General features: G+C 45.1%; 1 protein-coding gene across 25 annotated transcripts in view; it reads right to left on the bottom strand.

Moving 5' to 3' along the window:
- Positions 1–27,446, bottom strand: part of LOC147115607 (disks large homolog 1) — a 439,472-nt gene that overhangs the window by 28,522 nt on the left and 383,504 nt on the right. For all 25 annotated transcript variants that reach the window (XR_015078647.1, XM_085989989.1, XM_085989992.1 and 22 more), the window contains 2 exons: positions 20,340–20,516; positions 3,190–3,256 (listed from right to left, as the gene is read on the bottom strand). Coding sequence is in view for 24 of the 25 variants with exons in the window: in XM_085989989.1 (XP_085846115.1) it covers positions 3,190–3,256; positions 20,340–20,516 (244 nt within the window). In the remaining variant the exon portion in view is untranslated. The remainder of the gene's footprint in view (positions 1–3,189; positions 3,257–20,339; positions 20,517–27,446) is intronic.

Here is a 27,446-nt window from a genome sequence, read left to right as displayed (position 1 = left end):
TTTAGCAGGGAACACCATCATAAGGCGTTTAACAATAAATCTATAGTGAGTGGAAGAACAATTCAGCATGCTGTTAATCTATTTTATTCACTCCTGGCTAAATTATTTTGAAAAGCAACAGTTCAGATTTTTACACAGATACTTATATAAAAAAAAACTGACAATCCAGTACAGGTAGACTACCCTTTATCCGAACTTCCGAAAACCGAAACCCTCTAAAAACCGAAGGTTTTTTCGTTCAGCGTAAGTCGTGCGCACGACCCCGACCCCCACCGCTGACCCCCCACCCTTTCGGGTAAGGGATAGTGTATCCTTTATCCGCACTTCCGAAAACCGAAATCCTCTGAAAACCGAAAGGTTTCGTTCAGCGTAAGTCGTGCGCACGACCCCGACCCCTGCCGACCCCCACCCCGACCCCGACCCCCCACAAATTTCCCAGTCTTATAAAATACCTTCTGAAATCCGAAATTTTCCGAAAACCGAAACACGGCTGGTCCCGAGGTTTTCGGATAAAGGATAGTCTACCTGTATTTAGAAATCAAAACTATAAACTTTGTAATTTTTAGATTATGGGTAAGGGTAAAGATTTCTGATCAGCACTGTAAATCATTCCCCATAAATAATATTTAATTAAGCCAGCCCCTCCCTTCTCTCTCCCCGCTCCCTCCTCATTCCTCCCCTCCCGTCCTCTCTCTCCGTCCCCACCCCACCATCCTCAAAGTCAACAGTACCACTGAAAGAAAGATTGCAGTAGCCTCACCAAATACTAGATGGCTATATATTAACCTCTGGTGGTCAGCTTAAAAAACACTGACTCAGAATTCTTGTCATACAGTGCAGACAGCTCAGGCAGAAACAGTGTTCCTGGCTTTCTGGCATGAATTCTCACCACATGCCCGAGTGAGATCATGGACATGGAGTGGGAGAAATGCAATTTAGAATTTTCCAGGAATGAAGAACACTTGAACACGCATGTGCCAAAGTTACAAGTGTTTTAATAAGGTACTCCTGACACGTATAATTTTGTATTCCAAATTTTTCCATTGAAAACTGTTTCTACAAAAAATGAGTAGAATGTTAGATTATCACTTATATTATTTATTGCACAATTCATACCCCCCATACGTGTGAATAAGGTGAAGGTCTTTCCCCAAACATACCAATTCAGAGCTATAACTACCAGTGATACAAAATAAGAAACAGAAAATCACATACCCATAATCTAATGGCAATAATTAATTTTTTAAGGACATGCATTCATCTCAGTTTCAGGGCACTTATGTTAGTTTTAACCTCCATCTTCCGCTTGCCACTGAAGTGTCTCTATAGTGCTCAGAACCCAAGATAAATGCATCCGCCACTAATCATTAATGCTCAATTTCAAAGAAACAAACTGTACACAAGCACATTACCTTTGCTGACGCACATTAGAGGAATAGTCTATCCTTTAAATTTTTTATTTTTCCAATTCACTGATCACAGAATTTTTTCCCCCAACTGAATCAAGAAACATTTAACCCTTGAAGCCTGCAACATTTAAAAGAATGAAAATTCTGTCTTTATTATTTTGTTGTCTTTAGTGCTTTGTGTATTTTAGGGCGGGGGGGGGGGGAAAGAAGGAAGCATCAGGGCAGCTGAAGGGAAGAGGAAAATAAACAGAATCATAATGGTTGAAGGTATAGTCCACCGTGGGGAATCAGAATGTATTGTCAAGACAACTTAAAGTACCACCCATGGTTGGGGAGGGAAGCAATGATGGGATGGCTGAAGACTCAGCCCATGCTGCCATTTTTCTTGGCGATACAATTGGTAGTATAGCTCAAGGATTGGGAACCACCTTTTTCTGGCATAGTTGTGACTGCTAAAGATGGACATTAGGCATATAACTGGCGGGGGGGGGGGGGGTGCATGCATTGCTGGAACATCAGGAAGGTACTGTTATTTTGTGAGGGGTTTCTGGAGTTGATCATAATTACAAAACAAATCTCTCATTAAGAGCAAATTTTACCTGACTCTAGCTCCAATGCGTCTCAAGTTAGATGAGGACCTTGGACTGGAATAAGATGAACCACATATAGTAATTATTTAGTGGTTATTTGTCTGGCTGACCCTCTCTCTCTTTCCTTCCCCATCCCAACCCGACCTGACTGCAATAATGAAGTTTTGCTCCAGTGGAAATGGAGAGACTCCAGTGGATACTCTGACTGGGAACACTTTCATTTAAAAACACACACAACTTATGCTGGCCTGAGGAATCTTGAGCCAGGCTCTTTTGAAATTAAATGTTTGGAATTTGACAGGGGCTAGCGGATCTAATTTTGAAGCCTGCTTATAGCCTGGTGTTGTACCTTCAGTTCAGTGTGGAAGTGCTACTGAATTTCTCAAAAATGTAATCATGCTTTTGCTGACTGGTTTCAGATGTTTCAAAATACCAGCAATTTGTTGTGAATGCTGATGAAATAAGTTGATTGGAGCAGACTGTAGAATGAGTGCTTTGTTGCTGCAAGTGGTGAGATGGTCAGCAATTCCGCCATTATCCTTTAATGTTCATTCAATCATGAGGACCCTTGGATTACTGGACGTGGTCACTTATTCTAATAGAACGCTAACACTAATTCTCTTAGGAGATAGATAATCAGGAGCTTAACTACCCCGCTTGTGAGAGAACTCAGCCTTCGGCACAGAAGTAATCAGTGAAGCACCTCAGCACTCAAATGCTGCAGAATTACATGGAACATGCTGAGATTTTTGATGGAGCTCAATACCAACTTGCACTTATATAGCATTGCTAACACAGAAAAATACCCCAAAGTGCTCAACCTCCAAACACACTTTATACCACAGACTAATTGCATTAATGGGTGGAAATTGGAATTTAATTCCTGCCAGCTACCATGTTGTGCCATTATATTGGTTTAAATAAAATGTATATATAAAATATCAAATTTGAAGGAATAATGATACTTCACTGTGCAATTTTTCCAGGCTGCCCTTCCCGGTTCAGCAGAGCAAGTTATTATATACAGTGAAACAGTTCAATGTCCTTGACATCATTTTTTTTCTTTAAAAAAAAATTAGGCAATTACAATCAAATAGACAGACTTTCAAATCCTCGTAATGAGCGTAAGCACTTATACATGCAGAGAGAAGCACAACGTGTAAAAATAATTGTCCTCCCAATACACTTACCCCTTTATCTCTTGATTTTGAATTGAATTTCACCGTCTTTAACCTGGCTCGTTCTTTCTTCTCAACTCTTATCGAGAGCGCAAAAATAACAAAACCAAAAATTTAGAATGGAACAAGGTTCAAATATTTGTAAATCACTTTAACGATGGCATTTTAAAATTGAAGCCCGAGTTTTCACTCCTGAACACACACAAGCCTGTGAACGTAGCAGTAGTTCCACTATCAACATTGTCAAGGGAGGCACATAACAAATTAACCTACTTACAGCTGAACAATCTCAAAACTCTGCAGCCTTGAACGCAAGGCCGCCGTATAAAATAGCATAAGCGGTAAAATCTGATTCACTTACCATTTTATTTAAATACTAGCTGGGGGGGCCCGGCGTTGCCAGGGCAGTTTAGAGGGCCGTGCGGTTGACGGCCGGCCGCTGCCCCGCTCTGTGTCTCGGGCCGCGCGGTTGACAGCCAGCCGCTGCCGCTCCCCCGCTCTGTGTCTCGGGCTGAGCGGTTGTCAGGCCCGGCCCGAGTGACCCCATGGGCCAGAGTGACCCCAACTCACCTCCCGCTCCGGCGGGCCGCCGCAGCTGGTAAAAGCAGGGGGAAAAATGGCGGCAACGTTTCGGGAGGCTGCAGGATTAGGTCCCGCCCGTGACGCATCGATTGGTCAACCATTAGGTCACTGAACTGTAGGATTGGTCAACCATCACGTCACTCAACGCTAATGAGCGGTAGGATTGGTCAACCGCTAATGAGCGGATTTTTGAACGTTTTTTGTATACTGTCTGAACTATTTTTGTCTGACCAAAAAATAAATACGCCTATGACACTCCCCTGATCATCAGCTTTCTTTTGATAAACATGTGTAGGAATGCGCCATAGCTTTTGAGTGTATGACAGACAGACAGGCAGCACTATCCTTTTATATATATAAAATAATAAAGATAGATGTGAAACATGTTGTGAAAGAAACAAGTGCTGTTTCTGTTGAATCCGTGTGTTAATGGAGACAAGTGTTTACTGAACAAAGTCTGGAGGTGAACTAACTATACAAGACGCTATACAGGCTTATATAACCGAGTGGTCACTACCGGTACTACAGTACACAGGGGCTTCAAAAAAACATAGTTCCTCTTAAAAGGTACATACACTACAATTCCTCCCCTTTTAGATAAATAGTACATAACATTTTAAGTAATCATTAAATAACATTTTTACAAGAACAATTATCTACACATTTGCTGAAGTTAATCAATTACAAATTCAGTCTCTCTGGAGGCTTCCTGACTCGGTCCGGATAACGCCTCGGTGGTGTAGTAGGTTCTTTTGGCAAGGTCGATTCGGCTTGAATGCCAGCGTCGGGTTCATCTGGTTCCAGTATCACCGGATCGGAGGTAGATACTATGGGTATCTCTGCTTCATCATTAGGCGTATAGAGTTGTGGTGTAGGTTGTCCCTTTTCGGATGACTCTATGATCTGGTCAGCATGGCGCCTTATTATGCTTTCTCCAATGTCCACGGTATACATCAGCAGTCCTAGTCAATGTGCAAATAGTTCCAGGCTGCCATTTCTCGGTATGGTAGTCCCGGGCCAAAACTTGTTGACCTATCTGGAAGGTTCTAGTTGGCCTTTCATTCATGCCTTGAAATTGCCGGTTCTCTACGTCCCTTCTGATGTTTGGCTTGATCAAATCCAGCCGGCATCTTAGTCTTCTATTGAAAAACATCATGGCGGGGGTTTGGTTTGTAACCACATGTGTTGCATTCCTGTACGCAAACAAGAAGTTATCTACTTTATGTTGTAGATTTATGTCTTCATTACCCATGGCCTTTATGGCCTTCTTGAAGGTCTGGACAAACCTTTCAGCTAATCCATTGGTGGCGGGATGGTATGGGGCAGACGTGTAGTGCTTAACCCCATTGTTTTTTTTAAGAACTTCCTGAATTCTTCGGATACAAATTGCGGTCCATTATCAGAACAGATCTGTTCAGGCAGCCCATTCCTGGCGAATATGGTCCTTAATACTGTGATGGTTTTTTCCGTGGTGGTGGAGGACATCTTTATTACCTCCGGCCACTTGGAGTGTGCATCCACCGCGATTAAGAACATTGAGTCTATAAATGGACCAGCAAAGTCGATATGTACCCTTTGCCATGGAGATGAGGGCCACTCCCATGGATGTAGAGGGGCTTGTGGTGGGGCGTTTTGGACCTTCTGGCATTCTAGACAGCTCTTGGTCATTTCTTCGATGTCTCCATCGATACCTGGCCACCACACAAACGCTCTGGCTAAGTTCTTCATTTTCACTCCACCCAGATGTCCCTCGTGAAGCTCCTTTAGCACTTTATCCTGGAGTTTGGGTGGAATCACCACTCTGGATCCACACATCAAGGTTCCTCGGCACACTGACAGCTGTTCTCTTCTTTGCGAGAATGCTGGCAACAGTGGTTCGCCATGTGCTGGCCATCCCTTCACCGTTAAATCATAGACTCGTGAGAGAGTCGGGTCATTTCTCGTTTCCTTTTCAATGGTAGAATTTGTCACTGGTAGACATTCCACTATGGTCGAGTGGAACATCTCCACTGGGTCCACTGTAGGTGCCTCTTCTACCGTTGGCAACGGTAGGCGCGATAAACCGTCAGCATTCCCATGCTGTTTTGTTCCTTTGTATTCTATGTCATATTGGTGTGCCCCTAGGAAAAGGGACCACCTCTGTAGCCTTTGCGCCATCATAATGGGAACGCCCTTTTTAGGGTTGAATATGGAGATGAGGGGTTGATGGTCAGTCAACAAGGTAAATTTTTGTCCGTATAGGTAATGGTTGAATTTCTTCACCCCCACACCAGGCTGAGTGCCTCCCTGTCGATCTGGGCATAGTTACGCTCAGCTGAGTTCAATGAGCGTGACGCAAAAGCTATCGGCCGCTCCGAGCCATCAGGGAATCTATGCGATAATACCGCTCCCACGCCGTAAGGGGATGCATCGCACGCCAGTCTGATTGGCAGTGATGGGTTGTAATGAGCCAACACTTCCTTGGACGTGATCAAGCCTTTGCATTTATGGAAGGCGCGTTTACAGTCCTCGCTCCATTTCCAAATTACTCCCGTTTGTAGCAGTGCGTTAAGAGGGTGCAGAACCGTTGACAAGTTTGGTAAAAATTTATGATAGTAATTTATTAATCCCAGGAACGACCTTAATTGTGAGACATTTTCAGGCGCTGGGGCTTTTACGACCGCTTCAATTTTTTCAGGTGACTTATGCACCCCTTCTTCGTTAATGACATGGCCACAATATGATATTTGTTTCTGGAAAAATTCGCACTTGGGGCGATTTGCTCATAGGCCCCGCTCTCTCAGCCTCGTGAGCACCTGCTCCAAATTGGCAAGGTGCTCGTTGTCGTTTTCTCCTGTTACAAGGATGTCGTCTAGGTAGCATTGAGTCCCCGGAGTCCCTTGCAGGACTTGCTCCATAGCTCTTTGCCAGATAGCTGGAGCTGATGCTACTCCGAAAACCAGTCGATTGTACTGGTGATATGCCTATCAATTAGTCCAATAAAAGGCGACGAGTTAAGAACGTAACTGAAGGTTTACCACATTCACCCCTTGTTTAGATTAGAGTCCGGCGGGGTGAAGTGTATTACCAGCTCTGGTATGTCAGTCTGTCCGGAGGCTTCGTTAGCCTCTCCGATCGTCGCAGCGGCGGTGTTACATTATCCGGTGTTAAAGCTGGTGTCTGCGTAGTCGGCAAAGGCTCGTGGGGTTCCGGCATGCCGTCTACCTCGGCTGGACTCGGGGGGTTGGGAGGGGGGGGTGAGGGTGCGAGGTCTCGTAAGGAGACAGTGTCCTCCCGTCCGTCTGGGTAAGCCACATAGGCGTACTGGGGGTTGGCGTGCAGGAGGTTCACCTTCTCGACCAGGGGGTCCGTTTTATGGGCCCTCACGTGCTTTCGCAGCAAGACGGGTCCCGGAGAGGTCAGCCAGGTTGGTAGGGTGGTTCCCGTAGTCGACTTCCTGGGGAAGACAAACATTCGGGCATGGGGGGTGGTGTTAATGGCAGTGCAAAGTAGTGACCGGATGGAGTGCAGCGCAATCGGGAGGACCTCTTGCCAGCGGGAGGTTGGGAGGCCCTTAGACTTTAAGGCTAAGAGGGTGGCCTTCCATACCGTCGCGTTCTCTCTTTCCACCTGGCCGTTCCCTCGGGGGTTGTAGCTGGTGGTCCTGCTTGCTGCAATACCCCTCTCCAATAGGAACTGACGGAGTTCCTCGCTCATGAAGGAGGCGCCCCGGTCACTATGTATATAGTTCGGGAACCCGAACAAGGCGAAGAGTTTGTTCAGGCATTTAATGACCGTGTTACTGGTCATGTCTGGGCAGGGGAAGGCAAAGGGGAAACGGGAGTACTCATCAACGATGTTGAGGAAGTACACATTACGGTCGGATGACGGTAGGGGCCCCTTGAAGTCGATGCTCAGACGCTCGAAGGGGCGGGTGGCCTTGATCAGGCTTGCTCTGTCCGGCTTATAGAAGTGCGGTTTGCACTCAGCACAGATCTGGCAGTTCCTGGTCATGGTCCTGACCTCCTCGATGGAGTATGGCAGGTTGCGGGCCTTAATGAAATGGTAGAGTCTGGTGACTCCGGGGTGGCAGAGGTCATTGTGGAGGGTCTGAAGTCTATCACTTTGCGCGCTGGCGCATGTAATGCGTGAAAGAGCATCAGGGGGGTCGTTCAGTTTACCGGGCCGGTACAAGATCTCATAATCATAGGTGGAAAGCTCGATTCTCCACCTCAAGATTTTGTCGTTCTTGATCTTGCCCCTCAGCTTGTTATTAAACATGAAGGCAACCGAGCGTTGGTCGGTGAGGAGGGTAAATCGTTTGCCTGCCAAGTAGTGCCTCCAGCGCCGTACTGCCTCCACAATTGCCTGGGCTTCCTTCTCGACCGACGAGTGTCGGGTCTCGGGGCCCTGTAGGGTCCTTGAGAAGAAGGCTACCGGCCTACCCTCCTGGTTAAGGGTAGCGGCTAGGGCGAAGTCGGATGCATCGCTCTCCACTTGGAAGGGGATTGACTCATCCACTGCGTGCATTGTGGCCTTGGCTATGTCTCCCTTAATGAGGGAGAAGGCCGCGCACGCCTCTTCCGTGAGGGGGAAGGATGTGGTTTTCAGGAGGGGTCTGGCTTTGTCCGCATAATTGGGTACCCATTGGGCATAGTAGGCGAAAAGCCCCAGGGTTCTCCTAAGTGCTTTTGGACAGTGGGGGAGGGGTAGCTCCATGAGGGGGCGCATTCTTTCGGGGTCGGGGCCGATGACTCCGTTCTCTACTACACAGCCAAGGATGGCAAGGCGCGCTGTGTTAAACACGCATTTCTCCTTATTGTAGGTGAGGTTCAGCCGTTGGGCCGTACGGAGGAATTTCTCCAGATTCACGTCGTGGTCCTGCCGGTCGCGGCCGCAGATGGTGACGTTATCTAGGTAGGGGAATGTGGCCTGCAGTCCGTTCTGGTCAACCATCCGGTCCATCTCCCTTTGGAAGACCGAGACCCCGTTGGTGACACCGAAGGGGACCCTAAGGAAGTGGTATAGGCGCCCATTCGCCTCGAAGGCGGTGTACTGGCGGTCCTCGGGGTGGATAGGGAGTTGGTGGTAGGCCGACTTAAGGTCGATGGTCGAGAATACGCGGTATTGTGCAATCTGATTGACCATGTCAGATATGCGGGGAAGGGGGTATGCGTCCAGCTGGGTGTATCTGTTTATGGTCTGGCTGTAGTCGATGACCAGGCGATTTTTATCGCCGGTCTTAACGACCACGACCTGGGCACGCCAGGGGCTGTTGCTCCCCTCGATGATGCCCTCCTTCAGGAGACGCTGCACCTCAGAGCTAATGAAAGCTCTGTCCCCAGCGCTGTACCGCCTGCTCTTGGTAGCGACGGGTTTGCAGTCGGGGGTGAGGTTAGCGAACAGGGAAGGTGGCGGCACCTTGAGGGTGGATAGGCTGCAGGTGTTACGCGGTGGGCGGTTTAACCTTCGCTGGTTGTCGACTGTGAGTGGGGGGAGGGGTCCACCGTATGCTAGGGTTACACTTTGGAGGTGGGATTGGAAGTCCAGCCCTAGTAGGACGGCAGCGCAGAGCTGGGGGAGGACGAGCAGTTTAAAGTTTTTATACTCTGTACCCTTAACCGACAAGGTCACAGCACAGTAGCCGCTAATGTCCGTGGCGTGGGACCTCGATGCCATCGAGATTCGGTTGCGCGTTGGCAGGACAGGGAGGGAGTAGTGGCTCACCGTGTCTGGGTGGATGAAGCTCTCCGTGCTTCCGCTGTCGAACAGGCAGGTCGTGGCGTGGCCGTTTACTTTGATGTCCATCATCGACTTGGACAGGTGGTGTGGGCGGGCTTGATCCAGAGTGACGGAGGCTAGCGTGTAGGTAAGCGAGTCGTTGTCGTCTGCGGGCGAGGCGGTCGTCGGGTCCGGGGGCCCGGTGGCAGTCGGGCGTGGTGTGTAAAATGGCGTCTCCCACGAGGTAGGACAAAATGGCGGAGAAGATGGCTGCCCCCATAACTCACATGAGGCACTATTGGGGTCGGTTGCCTTGATCAAAGATGGCCGCCCCCATGACTCACGTGTGGGGATACTGGCCTCAGTTGCCGTGAAAGAAGATGGCCGCCCCCACAGTTCGCATGAGGCACTGCTGGCCTCTGAAGATCCGCTCCTGCAGGCCTTAGAGAAGTGGCCTTTCTTCCTGCAGGTTGTGCAGGTAGAGTTCCTGGCTGGGCAGCGCGACCTCGGGTGCTTCTCCTGGCCGCAAAAGAAGCAGCCGGCGGCCCGATCGCGGGTGCCCGATGTCGGAGCCGGTACCGGGGGTGGCGGGCCCGGTCGGGTCCGGGACGCCGACGCTGAGGTAGGTCCCGGGGGCGGCGCTGCGAAGGGTATTGCGGTAGGGGTCGGGCCCGAGTCCCAGGGTCGCGAGCAGTACCTGGAAAACGCCTCCTGGTCCTGATGGGCCACCTCCAGGGAGAGAGCGAGGGCTTCAGCTTTGTCCAGGTCGAGGTCTTTAGCTTCAAGCAGTCTTTGCCGTGAGTAGTCGGACCGTAGGCCTTTCACAAAGGCATCGCGGATATTATCTTCCGTATTTTCAACAGCCGTCACCGCTTTAAAGTCACAGTTCCTGCCGAGTGCTCTTAGCGCCCGTAAAAATTCAGCTACAGACTCTCCTGGCTGTTGCGGGCGGGATCTTAGGAGGTGCCTGGTGTACATGTAATTTACCGGGCTGCGGTACTGCTGTTTCAGTAGGTTGATAGCGGCCTCGTACGTAGTCGTGTCCTGTATGAGTGCGTATACTCTCGGGCTCGCTTGGGCGTTCAGAAGTCTTAGTTTGGATCTCTGCGGGGCGCCGGATTCTTCCAGGTAGGATTCGAAGCAGTCCAGCCAGTGTTTGAAGTTGAGGGCTGCGTTTGGTGCCTGTGGGTTTAGATCCAGGTATGGTGGTTTCAAGGCTTGCAGCCAAGCCGGCTGGTGTGGCCCGTTGTCTGGAGGCTGCTGTTGCTGTGCTGCTGGGTGAGCTCCTTGCTGTTGCTGTTCATTATCAGACATCTTTAAAATTTAGTCAATAAAATTGATATGCCTATCAATTAGTCCAATAAAAGGCGACGAGTTAAGAACGTAACTGAAGGTTTACCACAACTGGTACAGGCCTTTGTGTGTGTTTATCGTGAGATACTTTTTAGAGGCCTCCTCAACCTCCATCTGTAGATATGCCTGTGCCAAGTCAATTTTGGTGAAACGTTTCCCTCCGGATAGCGAGGCGAAAGTATCTTCTATCCTCGGAAGAGGATACTGTACCGTGTGAAGAACTGGGTTTACAGTCACCTTGAAGTCCCCACGGATGCGAATTTTTCTCTGTTCTTCAGATTTATCATTATTCAACGTTTTCTTCATGACCGGGACGATGGGTGTTGCCCACTCGCTCCAACCTACCTTGGATAACACGCCTGCTTTTTCCAAATTCTCCAGCTCTGCCTCGACTGCTGGACGAATTGCATATGGCACCGGCCTTGCCTTAAAAAACTTGGGAATTGCCGCATCTTCCACTTTTATTGAGGCGGTGGCGCCTTTCAGGGTTCCTAGTTCCTCTTGAAACACTTCTTTGGCGTTAGCCAAGCTTTCTTTTAATCGTCCAGGTATGACGTCATCATCATTTTTTTTCTTACTGGTCACCGTCAGTGCCTGAATGGAGTGCCAGTCTAAACGTATCTTTCTGATCCATTCACGTCCCAACAACGGTGGACCACCATCTTGCAGAACGTATAAATACAACTTCTGTATTTCCTTGCCGTTGTATACAACAGGCACCCTTATTTTCCCTCTGGGGTATACTTTCTGCCCCGTATATGTCTTCAAGATAATGGATGTGTCTTTCAAAGGTATATGCGGAAATAGCCGCTCGTAATCCTGTCGACCTATGACGGTCAGGGCTGATCCTGTATCTAGCTCCATTTTAACTGGGGACCCTGCTATCGTGAGGGTAACCCAAATGGTCTGGTAATCTTCTTTGGCAATTACATTATGTAATTTGAGACAGCTTAGTCTCTTGTTTCCGGAGTCGCTATCGCTCTTCTGGTCTTCGGAGCTACTGTCCGTCATCATTTGTACCTTTCTGTACTTTTCCTTATTGACCTTTTTACTGTCAGCGGATTTTTTTCCAGATCGGCATACACGTGCAATGTGTCCCATCTTTCCGCATTGCCTGCATGCTTTGTCCTTGAACCAGCAGTCCCTCTGGTCATGGGTGGATCTGCCGCAGCGATAACATCTCTCAAAACCCCGTGTCATTTCATGGGTGCCGAAGTCCTGTGGCTTTTGCTGTATCTCTGCAGCTCCTCTTGCTGCTGCTTCGTATGATACAGCCACACTGAAAGCCTTGTCCAGTGTCAAATCCTTCTCAGAAAGTAGTCTTTTCTGTGTTCCTTCGCTTAGGAGACCGCAGACGAATTTGTCTCGTAGAGAATCTGCCAGTCCTGCCCCGAATTGGCAGTGCTTTGACAGCTTTTGTAATTCGGTGAGGTAATCAGCGTTACTTTCATTCTTGTGCTGATTCCTCCTGAAGAATTTGAATCGTTCCGCTATCAGCAGCGGTGTTGGGTTTAAGTGCTCCTGTAGGGTCTCAACAATCTCCATAAAATTCTTGTCCATCGGTTTGGCTGGAGTGATCAAGTTTCGTAACAGCCCGTATGTCCTTGCGTCCATCAGATTTAGAAGTACCGATGCCTTTTATCATCCGCTACTTCATTCGCCTTGCAATATACCTCCACTCTTTCCACATGTGGTCCAATCCTCTATATCACTATCGAAAGCAGTAATATTGCCAGTCTTAGGCATCCTGAAAATCAAAAATGGCGCCTCCCGCGCTTTTCCTTCTTCCCTGCCGAGTCAAGATGGCGCCTCCCGCGCTTTCCCGCCGCTGCCGCTGCTGTTCTCCGCGGTTCCCGTTGTGACCTGCAGCTTTTCGCGGTATTTCTATTTTTTTATTTACACATATATTTTAAACAGTTTCTCCGTTACTTGGAGAATCGTTCCCGTCGGACCCTCTGGGACTTTCCCCTCCCTCTGCTCGGTCCGAACGCCGACCTGCTTTGCAGCGCCGGCTGTCTCCCGAGTGCTCCACCCTCTGTCTCTGTTTGCTTCTGCTTTCCGACTCGCTGCCCGGCCCCGCTGCAGAGCCACCCGATCGAGCCCCAGCCCGCCGCCCATGGAAGGATCAGTGCACTACCTGCCACCAGCCCGTTTAGCTGGTGAAACCACAGTTTTTTTTTTCTTCGACCTTCGTCTGAGGAATCGATCTCCTTGAGGTGCTGCTGAATTGCAGGTAAGTTCGTTTCTAACTCGTCGCCACTGTTGAATCCGCGTGTTAATGGAGACACGGAATGCAGGAGTTGATTCAACAAGTGTTTACTGAACAAAGTCTGGAGGTGAACTAACTATACAAGATGCTATACAGGCTTATATACCCGAGTGGTCACTACCGGTACTACAGTACACAGGGGCTTCAAAAAACATAGTTCCTCTTAAAGGTACATACACTACAGTTTCATATATTTTTTTTTTTTAAATGAAAGCAGACTTTGGGATGGCATGAGGTGCTATGATTAGCTCTGCAATTCAATTCCTCACATTCACGTTGAGTTCCCAACCATAACCTTGCTGCTATGAGGAGGAATCAACTGGTGATCAGGAACTTTGCACACAAACAAAAAAACAGCCAACAATGTTCCCTGTAAGCTGCGCTTTGTTCTGCGCAGCCTCAGCAAAGATATATTCCAGAGAGAAAGACTCTAAGAGAAGGATGAACCATCCCTGGCTAACCAAGGAAGTAAAGGATTGTATCAAATTGAAAACAAAAGCATACAACGTTGCGAAGAATAGTGGAAGGCCAGAGGATTGGGAAATTTTTTTAAACCAGCAAAGGGCGACTAAAAAAATGATAGAGAGAAGACAGCTTATGAAAGTAAGCTAGCAAGAAATATAAAAACAGACAGTAAGAGCTTCTACAGGTACATAAAAAGGAAGAGAGTAGCTAAAGTAAACATTGGTCCCCTAGAGGAAGAGTCTGGGGAATTAATAATGGGAAACAGGGAAACGGTGGAGACTTTGAACAAATATTTTGTATCGGTCTTCATGGTAGAAGACACTAAAAGCATCCTAATAATGGATAATCAAGGAGCAATTGGGGTGGGGAAACTTAAAACAATCACTATCACTAGAGAGAAAGTACTAGGCAAACTAATGGGACTAAAGGTAGACAATTCCCCTGGACCCGATGGCCTGCATCCTAGAGAGTCTTAAAAGAGGTGGCTGCAGAGATAGTGGATGCATTGGTTGTAATCTACCAAAATTCCCTGGATTCTGGAGAGGTCCCAGCGGACTGGAAAACCGCAAATGTAACGCCCCTATTTAAGAAAGGAAAGAGACAGAAAGCAGGCAACTATCGATCAGTTAGCCTAACATCTGTCATTGGGAAAATGCTGGAGTCCATCATTAAGGAAGTAGTAGCAGGACATTTAGAAAATCATAATATAGTCAAGCAGAGTCAGCATGGTTTTATGAAAGGGAAATCATGTTTGACAAATTTGGCAGAGTTCTTTGAGGATGTAACGAGCAGGGTGGATAAAGGGGAACCAGATGATGTCATGTATTTGGATTTCCACAAGGCATTTGATAAGATGCCACATAAAAGGTTACTACACAAGATAAGAGCTCACGGGGTTGGGGGTAATATATTACCATGGATAGAGGATTGGCTAACTAACAGAAAACAGAGAGTCGGGATAAATGGGTCATTTTCAGGTTGGCAAACTGTAACTAGTGGGGTGCCGCAGGGATCAGTGCTGGGGCCTCAACTATTTACAATCTATATTAATGGCTTGGATGAAGGGACAGAGTGTAACATAGCCAAGTACTGTACAAGAGCATTCAATCCATCCACTTCACTCTGCTCTTCAGTCTATGTACAGCATCGTCCTTTGGACTTTGAACCAAGCAGAGAGGAGATTGTATACTTTGGTGTTGTGGCTAGTGACTGCCGTCCACGTCAAGAGGCTTAATGGTTTCTAAAGGTTGCATTGCTAATGTCAAAAAAGAGAATTCTCTTATTTGGCACTATTATTTGGGGGATTTTTGATTTAAGCCGAATGCTTAGACACATGTTGACTATAAGGCCAAAAGTCCAGTTCCAGTACTGGGTTTGAAGTTAACGTGACACGGGAAGTCGGTTAACATTTTAATTGCCGATCACAGTGCCACCTACAGTTCTAACAAGTACTGCTGGTAAATGTTTTCTCATTGCCAAAGCCCGACATAACAACTTGCATTTATATAGCCCCTATACTGTAGGATAACATCGCATAGCAGTGTAATCAGCCAAAAATTGAGACCGAGTCAAAGTATATTTAGGGAGGGAATTCCAGAAATTAGGCCTAGATGACTGAAGGCATGGCTGCCATTGGCAGGGCAGTGATTGGGGGTTACACAAGAGTCAGAGTTGGAGGAACGTAGAGTTCTTGGAGGGTTGTAGGGCTGGAGGAGGTTAGAGATATGGGAGGGGCGAGGCCATGGAGAGATTTGAGTAAGAGGATGAGAATTTTAAAAATCGAGGCGTTGGTGGACCAGGAGCCACTGTGGGTCAGTGAGCACAGGGGTGATGGGGGAGTGGGACTAGGTGCAGGTTAGGATATCGGCAGCAGAGTTTTGGGCGAGCTCAAGTTTATGGAGGGTGAAAGATGGGAGGGCAGACCGGAGAGCATCGTCAAGTCTGGGGCTGCTGGCTGAGGGATAAATGTTTGCCAGTACACTGTGAAAACTGCCCTGCTCTACTTCAAATTGTATTTTTATTGTCCACCTGAGAAGGTAGAAGGACCTCAGTTTAACATCTCATCTGAAAGGAAGCACCTACGACAATGCAGCACTCCCTCAGAACTGTACTGAGGGAGTGTCAGCCAAGATTATGTGCTCGTCCTGGAGTGGGGTATGAACCCACGATCGTCTGACTCAGAGGCAAGAGCACTACCACTGAGCCAAGGCCAACACCTAGAAGAACATTCCATCTTAAAAAGAAGTTTGCCTGTTATATTTTGTAGCTATTTAAACAGCACCAATAGATAGAATGTGAAAATAATTTATTTCTACATTGAGATATTTAGAGAATGAGGAAAATGCTGACAGACGACAGATGCACTAGCTCACAGTTTTAATCCCCAATTGTCTGATTACAATCAACATTGCTTGTGTCAAATAAAAAATTGAAGTCAAGTATGACGGTTGTAATCCGAATACTTGTTTGTTACGGTAAAACCGGTTATGAATGGTAGCTGTGGTGTTTCATATTCTATTATATATTAGTGAGGAGGATGTTTGTCTTCATTGGATTTTGACATAGATTTATAATTGGTCTTGGGAAATTAGAACCTCATTCAAGGTTATTCTCAGGAGACGTTACATATTCCATTAATTTTATCCAATGCATTAAGTTTGGACTAAAAATAACAAATCACTGGCAGATGATAAAGGATGATATGAAGCAAACAGTATAATGCATCTTATTTCCATCATCCAAACTGCATTCAAATCAAAATTCTGCCCCACAGCAGTCAGCTAGAGAATGTTGAACATTCAAATCCAGCTTTTAAGTTACCCAACATTTTTTAAAATGTGTTTATGGGATGTGGGCTTTGCAGGCAAGGCCAGCATTTATTGTCCCTCCCTAATTGCCCTCGAGAAGGTGGTGGTGAGCCGCCTTCTTGAACCGCTGCAGTCCATGTAGTGAAGGTACTCCCATAGTGCCGTTAGGGAGGGAGTTCAAGGATTTTGACCCATCGGCGATATACCTCTAAGTCAAGATGGTGTGTGACTTGGAGGGTAACTTGGGGGTGGTGGTGTTCCTTTGCGCCTGCTGCCCATGTCCTTCTAGGTGGAAGAAGTTGTGGGTTTGGGAGGTACTGCTGAAGAAGCCTTGGCGAGTTGCTGCAGTGCATCTTGTAGATGATACACACTGCAGCCACGGTATGCCAGTGGTGGAGGGAGTGAATGTTTAAGGTGGTGGATGGGGTGCCAATTAAGTGGGCTGCTTTGCCCTGGATAGTGTCGAACTTCGAGTGTTGTTGGAGCTGCACTCATCCAGGCAAGTGGAGAGTATCCTGACAAAGCAAGCCCAAAATTCACACCAAGATAGTAGGATAAAACATTTGCAAAGTCTACTCCAAGCTCCTAAGGTAGTATGCGTTTAAATTTTGATTAACAGTTTTATTTTGCCTAGTTTTATTCTGTTGCTAAAATTTCATGTTTGAATTTGACCTCACTACATTTAAACCTGTGAAAACTAGGTTGACAAAAGCATCGGAAGGTCCAACACTACATTTTCACTGTGCCAAATATTTACAGTTTTTATTTGAGATATAATTTCAGTTTGTAAATGACAAAGGAAGAACCAACGCCATTTTAGATACTGACTGCTCACAGTAACATTCAGTCTTCTTCACTGTGTTGAGTTTTACTTTCTATAATACATGTACTAGAAAGATGGAAGGAGGGAGATGTATTGACAAACAGATTGTTTCACTCTGATCCCAATTACAAAGTGATCACATGACTTGAATGCTGCATTACAAACTTGATTAAAGATCAAGAAACCCTTTTACATTGGAACTATTGGAAAGTTTCCACGCGTCAATAAATTTACCATTAAGAGGAGGGAACCTTTCATCCAAACCCTATCTGCTGGAGTTGAACACAAGGCCAGAAATACATCTGTCTCAATGCACTGTGCCACCAAACCACACTAAGCTTCTTTTACAACCAGTGTTCCAACCGGATTAACTTAATTCAAAATGAGCCTGTGCCCACAAGCACGAGGCAGGTTTTGAAACTACATTGTCTCAAATACATATCAGGAAAGAGCAAACAAGTAGTTTACCATCAGCAACTCCAAGAATGACAACTGATTAAGTTACTAGCTTGCGCTGACCTATCTTTTGCAACACTTTACAAATGGAAATAAAATCAGCCGAGTCCACTGCAAAATGCTGATTTCACTGACTTAAGTTACACTAATGAAAGACAGGTTAACAACTGTGGTTTTACATAAATCTGGTGCTTTCCAGTAACATCCATAAAATGGGGCCATACGTGAACATTTGAATATAGAGGGAAAACCCTCGCTCTCTTTTAAAGCAAACAAACATGAGGCAACTTCCTCCTTCAACTGCCGGAAACAGCAACCTCCGTAAACTGTACAGTTTCTCTCTCCATCACATAATTCAATTTCACTAACTCCAACTGGCATTTGTTCTCTCTTCCATCTCCATAGTGTCAGATGCACCCTTCATTGCTCAGTTTTGATGAAGAGGCTACAGCTGAAATGCTAACCTGTCCTTTCTTTCTATATATGGATTGAGAATCAGTTAAGACAGAAAACAAAGAGTAGGGATAAACGGGTCTTTTTCAGGATGGCAGGCTGTGACTAGTGGGGTACCGCAAGGATCGGTGCTTGGGCCCCAGCTATTCACAATCTATATCAATGATTTGGATGAGGGGACTAAATGTAACATTTCCAAATTTGGTGATGACACAAAGCTAGGTGGCAGTGTCAGTTGTGAAGAGGATGTGAAGAGGCTTCAAGGGGATCTCGACAGGTTCAGTGAGTGGGCGAGAACATGGCAGATGGAATATAATGTGGATAAATGTGAAGTTATCCACTTTGGTAGAAAAAACAGAAAGGCAGAGTATTTCCTAAATGGTGAAAGATTGGGGAATGCAGATGCTCAAAAGGGACCTGGGTGTCCTTGTACATGAGTCACTGAAAGTGAATGTGTAGGTGCAGCAAGCCATTAGGAAGGCAAATGGTATGCTGGCCTTCATTACAAGAGGATTTGAGTACAGGAGTAAAGAAGTCTTACTCCAATTATATTGGGGCCTTGGTGAGACCACACCTGGAGTACTGTGTACAATTTTGGTCTTACCTAAGGAAGGATATACTTGCCATAGAGGGAGTGCAACGAAGGGTCACGAGATTGATTCCTGGGATGGCGGGACTGTCGTATGAGAAGAGATTGAGTAAACTAGGCCTGTATTCTCTTGAATTCAGAAGAATGAGAGGGGATCTCATTGAAGCATACAAAATGATTACAGGGCTTGATGGGATGGATGCTGGGAGAATGTTTCCCTTGGCTGGGGAGTCTAGAACCAGGGGCCACAGCCTCAGGATAAAGGGTAGGCCATTCAGGACTGAGATGAGAAGAAATTTCTTCACACAGAGGGTGGTGAATCTTTGGAATTCTCTACTCCAGAGGACTGTGGAGGTTCAGTCATTGGGTATATTCAAAACAGAAGTCGATAGATTTCTGACTAGTAATGGCATCAAGGGATGTGGAGATAAGGCCGGTGAATAGAATTGAGGCAGAAGATCAGCCATGATCTCATTGAATGGCGGAGCTGGCTCAAAGGGCCGAATGGCCTACTCCTGCTCCTATTTCTTATGTTCTTATATACTGAAGGGTTTGCTGTGTATTTAAGCATTGCATTTTTACTTCAGATTTCCAGTGAGTTTTTTATAGCTCCTTTCGATTACAGGTCTCGCCTATAGTCAGCATAATTTTTCACAATCAAAATACGGCAGCTGACAGATACGAGGCAGAAAAAGGTAATGAATTAGATATGTAGGGAGCCCTTTTGTTGATTTTGCCGTACACGTACATTCTCAAGCTGTACACATCTAATTCACCTTAACTAATGCAAACACTGTCTCTATTTTAAATGAAAACATGAAATTTGCTCTTATTTACTTTTAGATCTTTTTCACTATTCCTGATTGGATGCTAGGAGGTGCACGAGTGTAGTCGCTGTTGGCTACTTTTCACTTTCCCAATTGTGAAGTTTGAATATTCATGATGTAGGAAAATGTGAACTCACATCATAACACAGCATGCTCGAGATGGTCATGTTGGACCATTGTTCTACCTACATCTTTATACAGTCTTCCCACATGAACAATCAATGTCATTATACACAAGCTGAAACTGGGACTATGCCCTTCAGAGAAAAGCTCACTTCCACACTAAAATAAATTGTTTAGTACAATCTACTCAATTATTCTTGTGTCTAGATTATTTCACCATGTTAACTGTTCAATTTCGGTAATAAAGTTTATTTTCAGCATTTATACACATCAAATTTTTATGTTTTTAAATTTTTATCAAATTGTGGAAGATATTGAGATTGACAGAATATTAAAACAGGTGCAAAACTAGGGTTAACATTTATTTAAGAAGACAGACAGGAAAGATTGAGAGCAATAGAACCCATTTTAACCCTCCTCCGCATAGCACATCAGCACCAACAGGCTGGGCCAGTGCACCCTCGCACAATATAATTTTACCACTCTGAAGACTGAAGATACTCTTCCAGTTTTCAAAATACCAGCCTCTCATTCCTTTCACACATCATTTACAAAACAAACATCCCATTATAATCAATCCAGAATATTTTGCCAAAAACAAATACTTTGATTTTAATGGATAAATGGTATTGTAGTCCTTGGAGTTATGGAGCATTCTGCTTAAAAAAAATTCTACCTAAACGTCAAAATTCCAACTTTAGAAAAAGGTCATCACCTCCGTTTGCTTGGGATGACTCCGATTTCTTCGCTCTCACCATCCGGCGTTACCTGTCGAGCCTGCCACCACTCATCATCCGATGCATTGATCACGTGCAGTATGTCGCCAAAACTGAAATTAAGGCCTTGGCTCGGGAGACCGCTGTCTTTGGTCTTGTCATAATCAAACAAGGCTCTAAAAATAACACAAAGGAGGAGGATACATTATAGAGTAGTTGTAATTTATCACAAAACATTTCACCCACATGGTGGCATAGTGGTTAGCACTGTTGCCTCACAGCGCCAGGGACCCGGGTTCAAATCTGGCCTCAGGCGACTGTCTGTGTGGAGTTTGCACATTCTCCCTGTGTCTGCGTGGGTTTTCTCCGGGTGCTCCGGTTTCCTCCCACAGTCCAAAGATGTGCAGGTTAGGTTGATTTGGCTATGATAAATTGATCCTTAGTGTTAGGGGGTTAAATACGTGGGGTTACAGGGATAGGGTGGGATATGTGTCGGTGCAGGCTCGATGGGCCAAAATGGCCTCTATCTGCACTGTAGATTCTGTGATTCTGTGATTAGACATACAAGATATTGTAGTAAAACACAAAATGCTGTAAATACAAAGGTCAGTCAGCATCTGCAAAGGGAAAAAACAGTTTATATTATTTCACGTGTAACTCTTCATCAGAACTGAAGACAAAGATAAACAGGCAATTTAATAAGGTTGTAAAAAATAACAGGGAAAGGGAGGGAATCAACAGATACAGAATCATAGAGAGGAGGTTAATGAGTTAAATGACTGGCAAACTGGTTCATTTAACTCATCAACTCCCTCTCGGTGATTGGTGTATGCGCTGATTCTCCCCCCCCGTGCCTCTTTTCCTCTCCATTTTTGCAACCGTACAAAAATGTCTGGTTATCTTTCGGACCTCGGTTTAATTTCCTGCATCTTCTATCTTTATTTCAGCTTTCTGATTTTTCCTTTATTTTTACCAAAATATTACAATATTTCTCATGCTTTCTGCACCTCATTTTAGCTAAATTTTACCTTCAGTTAAAATGCACAACGGTACCAAGTGAGCCAATTTAACATGAGTGAAGATTATAGTCATTAACCCTGCGTGCTTCAGCAACCTCGTTATTTGATCTGCAAAATGATCGTTCAACTACCATTGTTTTCAATCTTTGCAACTCCTAGCTAATTTCCCCCAAATCGGCACTCAAAATAAATCAGGAAATTTAAACAAATATTAAATTAAAATATAATTTGCTGATCCAACGAGATTGATGCTAATGTTCACTCTGTCATAGTTCGAGAATATATAAAGTTCTCCTTTCCAACTCAATTCAAGACTGCTTGGGATTGTCATCATGTGTGAACAAACCCATCAGTCACACTCCTTCTTCCCATCCTCCAGATTTGAAACCCATTTGTTATCGTAAATTAGCTTCACTTTATCTCGGATGTTAACATTACAAAATCATATTTCTCTGGCTATTTCATGTTAAAGCAAAAATGACTTGGAAGCATCAGATAGCAGGAACTCATTTAGCTCAGTTCATGTGAAGCAATGGCACTAATTCAATAGACTGAACTCAATGCTGATTGCACCACCTCCTGTTTTATGATGGAACTGTATAAAACACTGGTTAGGCCACAGCTGGAATACTGTGTGCAGTTCTGGTCGCCACACTACAGGAAGGATGTGATCGCGTTGGAGAGGGTGCAGAGGAGGTTCACCAGGATGTTACCGGGGCTGGAGCGCTTCAGCTATGAAGAGAGACTGGGCAGATTGGGTTTGTTTTCCTTGGCGCAGAGGAGGCTGAGGGGGGACATGATTGAGGTGTACAAAATTATGAGGGGCATAGGTAGGATGGATGCTGAGGAGCTTTTTCCCTTAGTAGAGGGGTCAATAACTAGGGGGCATAGATTCAAGGTAAAGGGCGGGAGGTTTAGAGGGGATTTGAGAAAGAACTTTTTCATCCAGAGGGTGGTTGGAGTCTGGAACTCACTGCCTGAAAGGGTTGTGGAGGCAGGAACCCTCACAACATTTAAGAAGCATTTGGATGAGCACTTGAAATGCCATAGCATACAAGGCTACGGACCAAATGCTGGAATATGGGATTAGATCAGACAGGGCTTGATGGCCGGCGCGGACACGATGGGCCGAAGGGCCTCTATCCGTGCTGTATAACTATGACTCTAACTCGTTCTTTCCCAGCACCTCAAAACTCTGCCCCTTTCAGTCGACAATCTACAGGCTTTAGAACACAAATATGGTACACCTAACCAGTACTATTTGATTTCCCAACCTTGGTGGTTTCTTTGAGAAACATCAGAAAGGGATTTTGTAAATGTGCCTTCAGTGATATGTCAGGCATATCACAGAAACTGCAAGGAGCTTTTTTTTTTTTTTTTTTTGGGAGGTGGGGGAGGGAGGAGAGAGGGGGGGTGGAGAACTCCAATCATTTTCATGTTTTTCACTCCCATTAGGAGGCCAACATGTGCCTCGAGTGCAAGACTCCTGCATTACCAACGCATCCTAGTTAGAAAATACCAGATATTGGGAACCCGCGCATCACTTTGGGCAATGAGTCCGCCTTGAATTTCCGCCCTCAGATGCTGGCAGCACACAATCTCCACTTTCATCTCAACTGCACACCTGAACAATTGGTAGTTGGGAAGCACTTGCACAATTTCTAGCTTCACCTGTGACCATGCAACACGCGAGATGGCCCATGGAGGGATCTATGAACATGGATCCTGGGTGTCACAAAAATTGAAGTATGGTAAATTATTTATTTGGATTCTTTCTTGCTGGTCAGCCTACACAAATTCAGTTACTGCTAACATGTTTTTCAAGCTACAACAAATGACATATCTGTCTGGAATGCCAAAGTCATTGATGGGTCTGTTCCTGTTCATGAAAAAGGTCTTTAATATCTGTTGAATACAAAGGCATTGGAGTCTTTTTTCCCCCCAGTAGCTTGCTATGCAAGGTGTGTTTCTGCACTGATCAATCACTCAGAGCAGCTATGGACAACCAGCTTACATAACTGATAGACTATTAACGGCTGCAGAGCTTATATGATTGAGAGAAGTCCAGTCAGCAGCCAGACTGAGACCAACAAGGTTCGAAGCTGTATAGGAGGTTCTGTGGCAGTAGCTTGCCACATAAATAAACTAGCAATGGTCTTACAAGAATCAATTTAATGCTGAAGGTTAGTGCAGAACTGCTTTTGTTGTTTTGAAATTTAGGACAATAGCAAAGTTGGTCATTGTTGTAAACACTAGTTGATCTCCCATGGCATTGTACATGGGGTGTTTTAGCGTAGTCTTCAGGCGAAGCGGCTTAAATGACAGCGAGTGACCGTACAAGGGCATGCAGATGGAATTCAATCGCCACTTTAAAGTCAAACATTCTTCCCTTACTTTTATGTTTCCGTTATAAATTCCTACATCTATAATTATAATGGAAACGGCTTCTGTAAATTTGTCATGCTGTAATTACACCCTCATGAAAGAGAAGAGGCTGAGGGAGGAGGAAAGGGAGGTAAGGATAGGGGGGAACAGACTAGGTGGCAAGAGAGAAGCAGTGGGCAAGCAGAGAGAGGGGGGTGGGAAACTAAAATGGTGCATAACTATTTTGTTCCAGCCCTCCTCGTGTGTAATTGATCCTTCCAGCAGATCAGAGTCCCAGTTCAGGGGCGGCAACATAAAATCATCTGCTCTAAGGTGCATCATTGGGCCAGGGCCGACGAGATACTGACCGTGGCCACTTAATTCAGAACCAGAGTGCAGCTGGTGAGGTGGGAACAGCCTGTTGTAGAAAAGTTATTGAGCTGAAGCCGATCCCAACACAGAAAGGGGCATCGGGAGATGCGATATTGACCAGAGGTGCGGAACTGGGAGCTGCGGTAGGAAAGCAGGGCCAGAACTAAGATCCCGAGCAGTGGGTTCATTCTTTTTTTTTATATAAACTGCTGTTGTATATTCAATTAACTCTACTTCCAGAGTCAGATTGGGGGAATTGGATGAAGCTTAGTCCAGTGGTGGCTCGCAAGGGATGTGATTAGTGATGCTGAACCAAGGCAGACCATTTGCATAAAAACCCATAAATATAATAGCAGGGTAATGACAGGGGTGGACAGAATGCCTGAGGGGTCATTGGATCTTCGTTTGTTAGCCCTTCATTAATTCTTCATCCTCATCTGAAGCATCCAGCATGTTCAGAAGCTGCACTGTTCCAGTTAAATGCCAACCGCAAATAAGTATACTGAAGGGAACCATTATCGGCAAAAAAAACCCCACAAAATGCAAAAATGACAGAGTTCCCAGGAAAAAAACCCAATCCATCAGGGAAAATGCAGCAACACTTACTGGTAAACGCAAAAGAAAGTTAAAAAACCCCACGGCATCTACCTAGTTTCAGGAGGCCTGCTTGAATGGGCCAGGCCCCAGGAGCCTTGCTGTGCTCGCTTCAACCCACAAGCAGCATTTTGAGGGCGGTCCCTTGTTCACCGTGGGAATTTGGGAGAGAGACCGAATTTAAATATTCAAGTTACGCCCACAAAATCGGCAGCCGGAAGATTGGGAACACGTGGCCACAGACCCAATTTTCCAATCCTGCTGTCTCTCGAGGGTGCATGCCACTGCTGCAGCCTCAGGAAATGTATTTCCTTGCTTCAGCTTTTACTAGCTTTAATGAATAGATTTATTGTCTTCTGTTCTGGAAACATTGTAATAATTGCAGGAATGGTACCATCGTGTGTGTTAATTCAAGCAGTAAAATGCCTGCTATTAGCCAGTATTCTGCTGGTGGTAGGCATTTTACACACCATCAGCATACTGAAAATATTAACCAATATACTTTCAAAATCAAGAATCAATTCATATGGGAACTACTTCACTCAAATATCCTTTATGCCATCTTTGAGAGGAGGCATGCCTAACTGTGTAATGGGTTCTAAGTATGTTGCTATTTCCATCCTTTATCCATCCATCATTATGCGAAGAATCATGAAATTCCTCATTATTCACTGGGTGAGAAACTACTCTATAACTCGGGTAAATTGTTTCTTTCACAGAGGAGGCTGCCTTTTGCTGATGAAATGTCTCAGAGACCTAGTTATCAGTTATAAATTTGGTTTGCTTGGATTAGTCAGCCAATCACATACATGAAATAGTTGAAACATAGTATAGTTTTCTAGACCAGGCTCGAGGGGCCATATGGCCTACTTCTGCTCCTATTTCTTATACCAGTTATTTGTTTCAATAATCTCGGGTATTTTGGAACTACTTCTGATGTTAAGATTACATAATAAGAGGGTCTGTATATTCATAGTTGCAGACGGCAACATTTACTCTTGCTTCCTCTCCCTCACCAGTAGCCACAGGTTTTTGTAAATACCTAAAGCCAGTTCAGAACAAAAAAAAACAATTGCAAGTACCTTTAGGCTTTTTAATAGCCTTGCTGTGTACTCCCTGGTAGACCAGTTCCTCAATGGGTTGTGGATTTCTGGAAAAACTAATGATCTCAGTCTAGCCAGTGCTCATTTAAAGTTCTAAATATCAAGACAGATGCACTCTCATGCAGTTCTGACACAAACAAATCCTGGCAATGACCTTTCTGATAATTTATTGGAATCAATACAACTGCTTATAGAATCAGTGATGACAGACCAGGTATTTTTGTGTCCCAACAAATTGCATGTAACCAGATTTTTGTGTGTATTATTTAAACATATACCCTCAACCAACAGGGTTAAGACAGAACAACTTATATATTTATATAGCGCCTTTAACGTAGTAAAACTTCCAAGGTGCTTCACAGGAGTATTAAGACAAAGAATTTGACAGTTAATGTAGTTATTCTGATAAAAAGCCAATTTAAATTTTCAAAGATTACTGTCGATGGATATTCTCATATTAACCTATTAAACATAAAAATTTAAGGCTCTTATGTTTCACAGCTCCCCCAGAATATGTTAGATGTGCAAAATGTATCACAGTTTTATAAATAGCAGTGGCCCTCATTAAAATGGTTTTGTCTCTGCTGTGTACAACCCAAGAACATCTACACAAATTCTCTTCAGATTACAAAACTCCTGGACCTTTTCCAAGGAGTACAGTTTAATCTTTCCAATATCTCTGGTACCATGGTTTCTAATGTCACTGGCTCACATTAGAAAACAAAAAAGACATCTCCATTTTTATGGCTCAGCTAATTTATCCACTTAACAGTTGAGCATTATAATCCAGGAAGATATCAGGTCCGATGCACGGTCTACGCTGAAGTTATCTGATCTATCAGTGTGGCACAGTGGTGTTACAAGTGGCCTCAGTGCCCATGGATTACTGAGGAATGAAAACCCTGTCTAGTGTTTCCTACTGCTGACTAGCAGTGACCTCTGTAGGAGGTAAACTTGTGGAGATATCATTCAAGGACATGATTAGGCTCGGCTGTGATACCCCCTGCATTCGAATAGGCTGCCAATACTCACCATCATGGCTTACATATGAATAACGACCACTTTAGTGAGGTACCAGAAGGCACATGATACCCATGGAATCGTACAAAGAAACGACGTTTTCAGGCAAGGAGAAAATAGGCAGAGAGGAAAAAGTAACACTTGCTTCGATAATTCAATTGGCAGGGTTTTAATTCAATTCAATGGCTTTGGGTTAAATGCAACTTGTAGAACAGTACACTGAAGCAGCAATTCATGGGGACACAGGCTCAATATCCTCATTGTGTTAGGTTTCTAATCTTACACTGCACTGTTGTCTGAAGTTGGACTTTCACGAAGCACCTTCCATAAAATGGGGAGGGAAAAAATGGAGGTGGAGTAATATTGGAAGCAATTCACTTGCTCACTGATTAGCCCAGGGAATGGTACATAGCAAAACTCAGTGAAAATGGGGTGAGCTTACTTTCTCTACTTCTGTTCAGAACTTCTACTAGCCCGTTTGCCTTCTCAGCTGGATGTAAAAGATCCCGTGGCACTATTCGAAGAGCAGCAGGGGGGTTCTCCCATGTCCTGGCCAATATTTGTGCCTCAAGCAATATTTGCTTTCCTTCATCTTTACTAATTTAACTTTCCTTTTTTGCTCAACCTGAAGCAG

This window comes from Somniosus microcephalus, chromosome 6 (genome assembly GCF_052327205.1).
Source record: "Somniosus microcephalus isolate GS21.2 chromosome 6, FLI_Smic_1.0, whole genome shotgun sequence".
NCBI lineage: Eukaryota > Metazoa > Chordata > Chondrichthyes > Squaliformes > Somniosidae > Somniosus > Somniosus microcephalus.
Note: the sequence above shows the minus strand (reverse complement) of the source record. Positions and strands in the feature narration are given on the sequence as shown.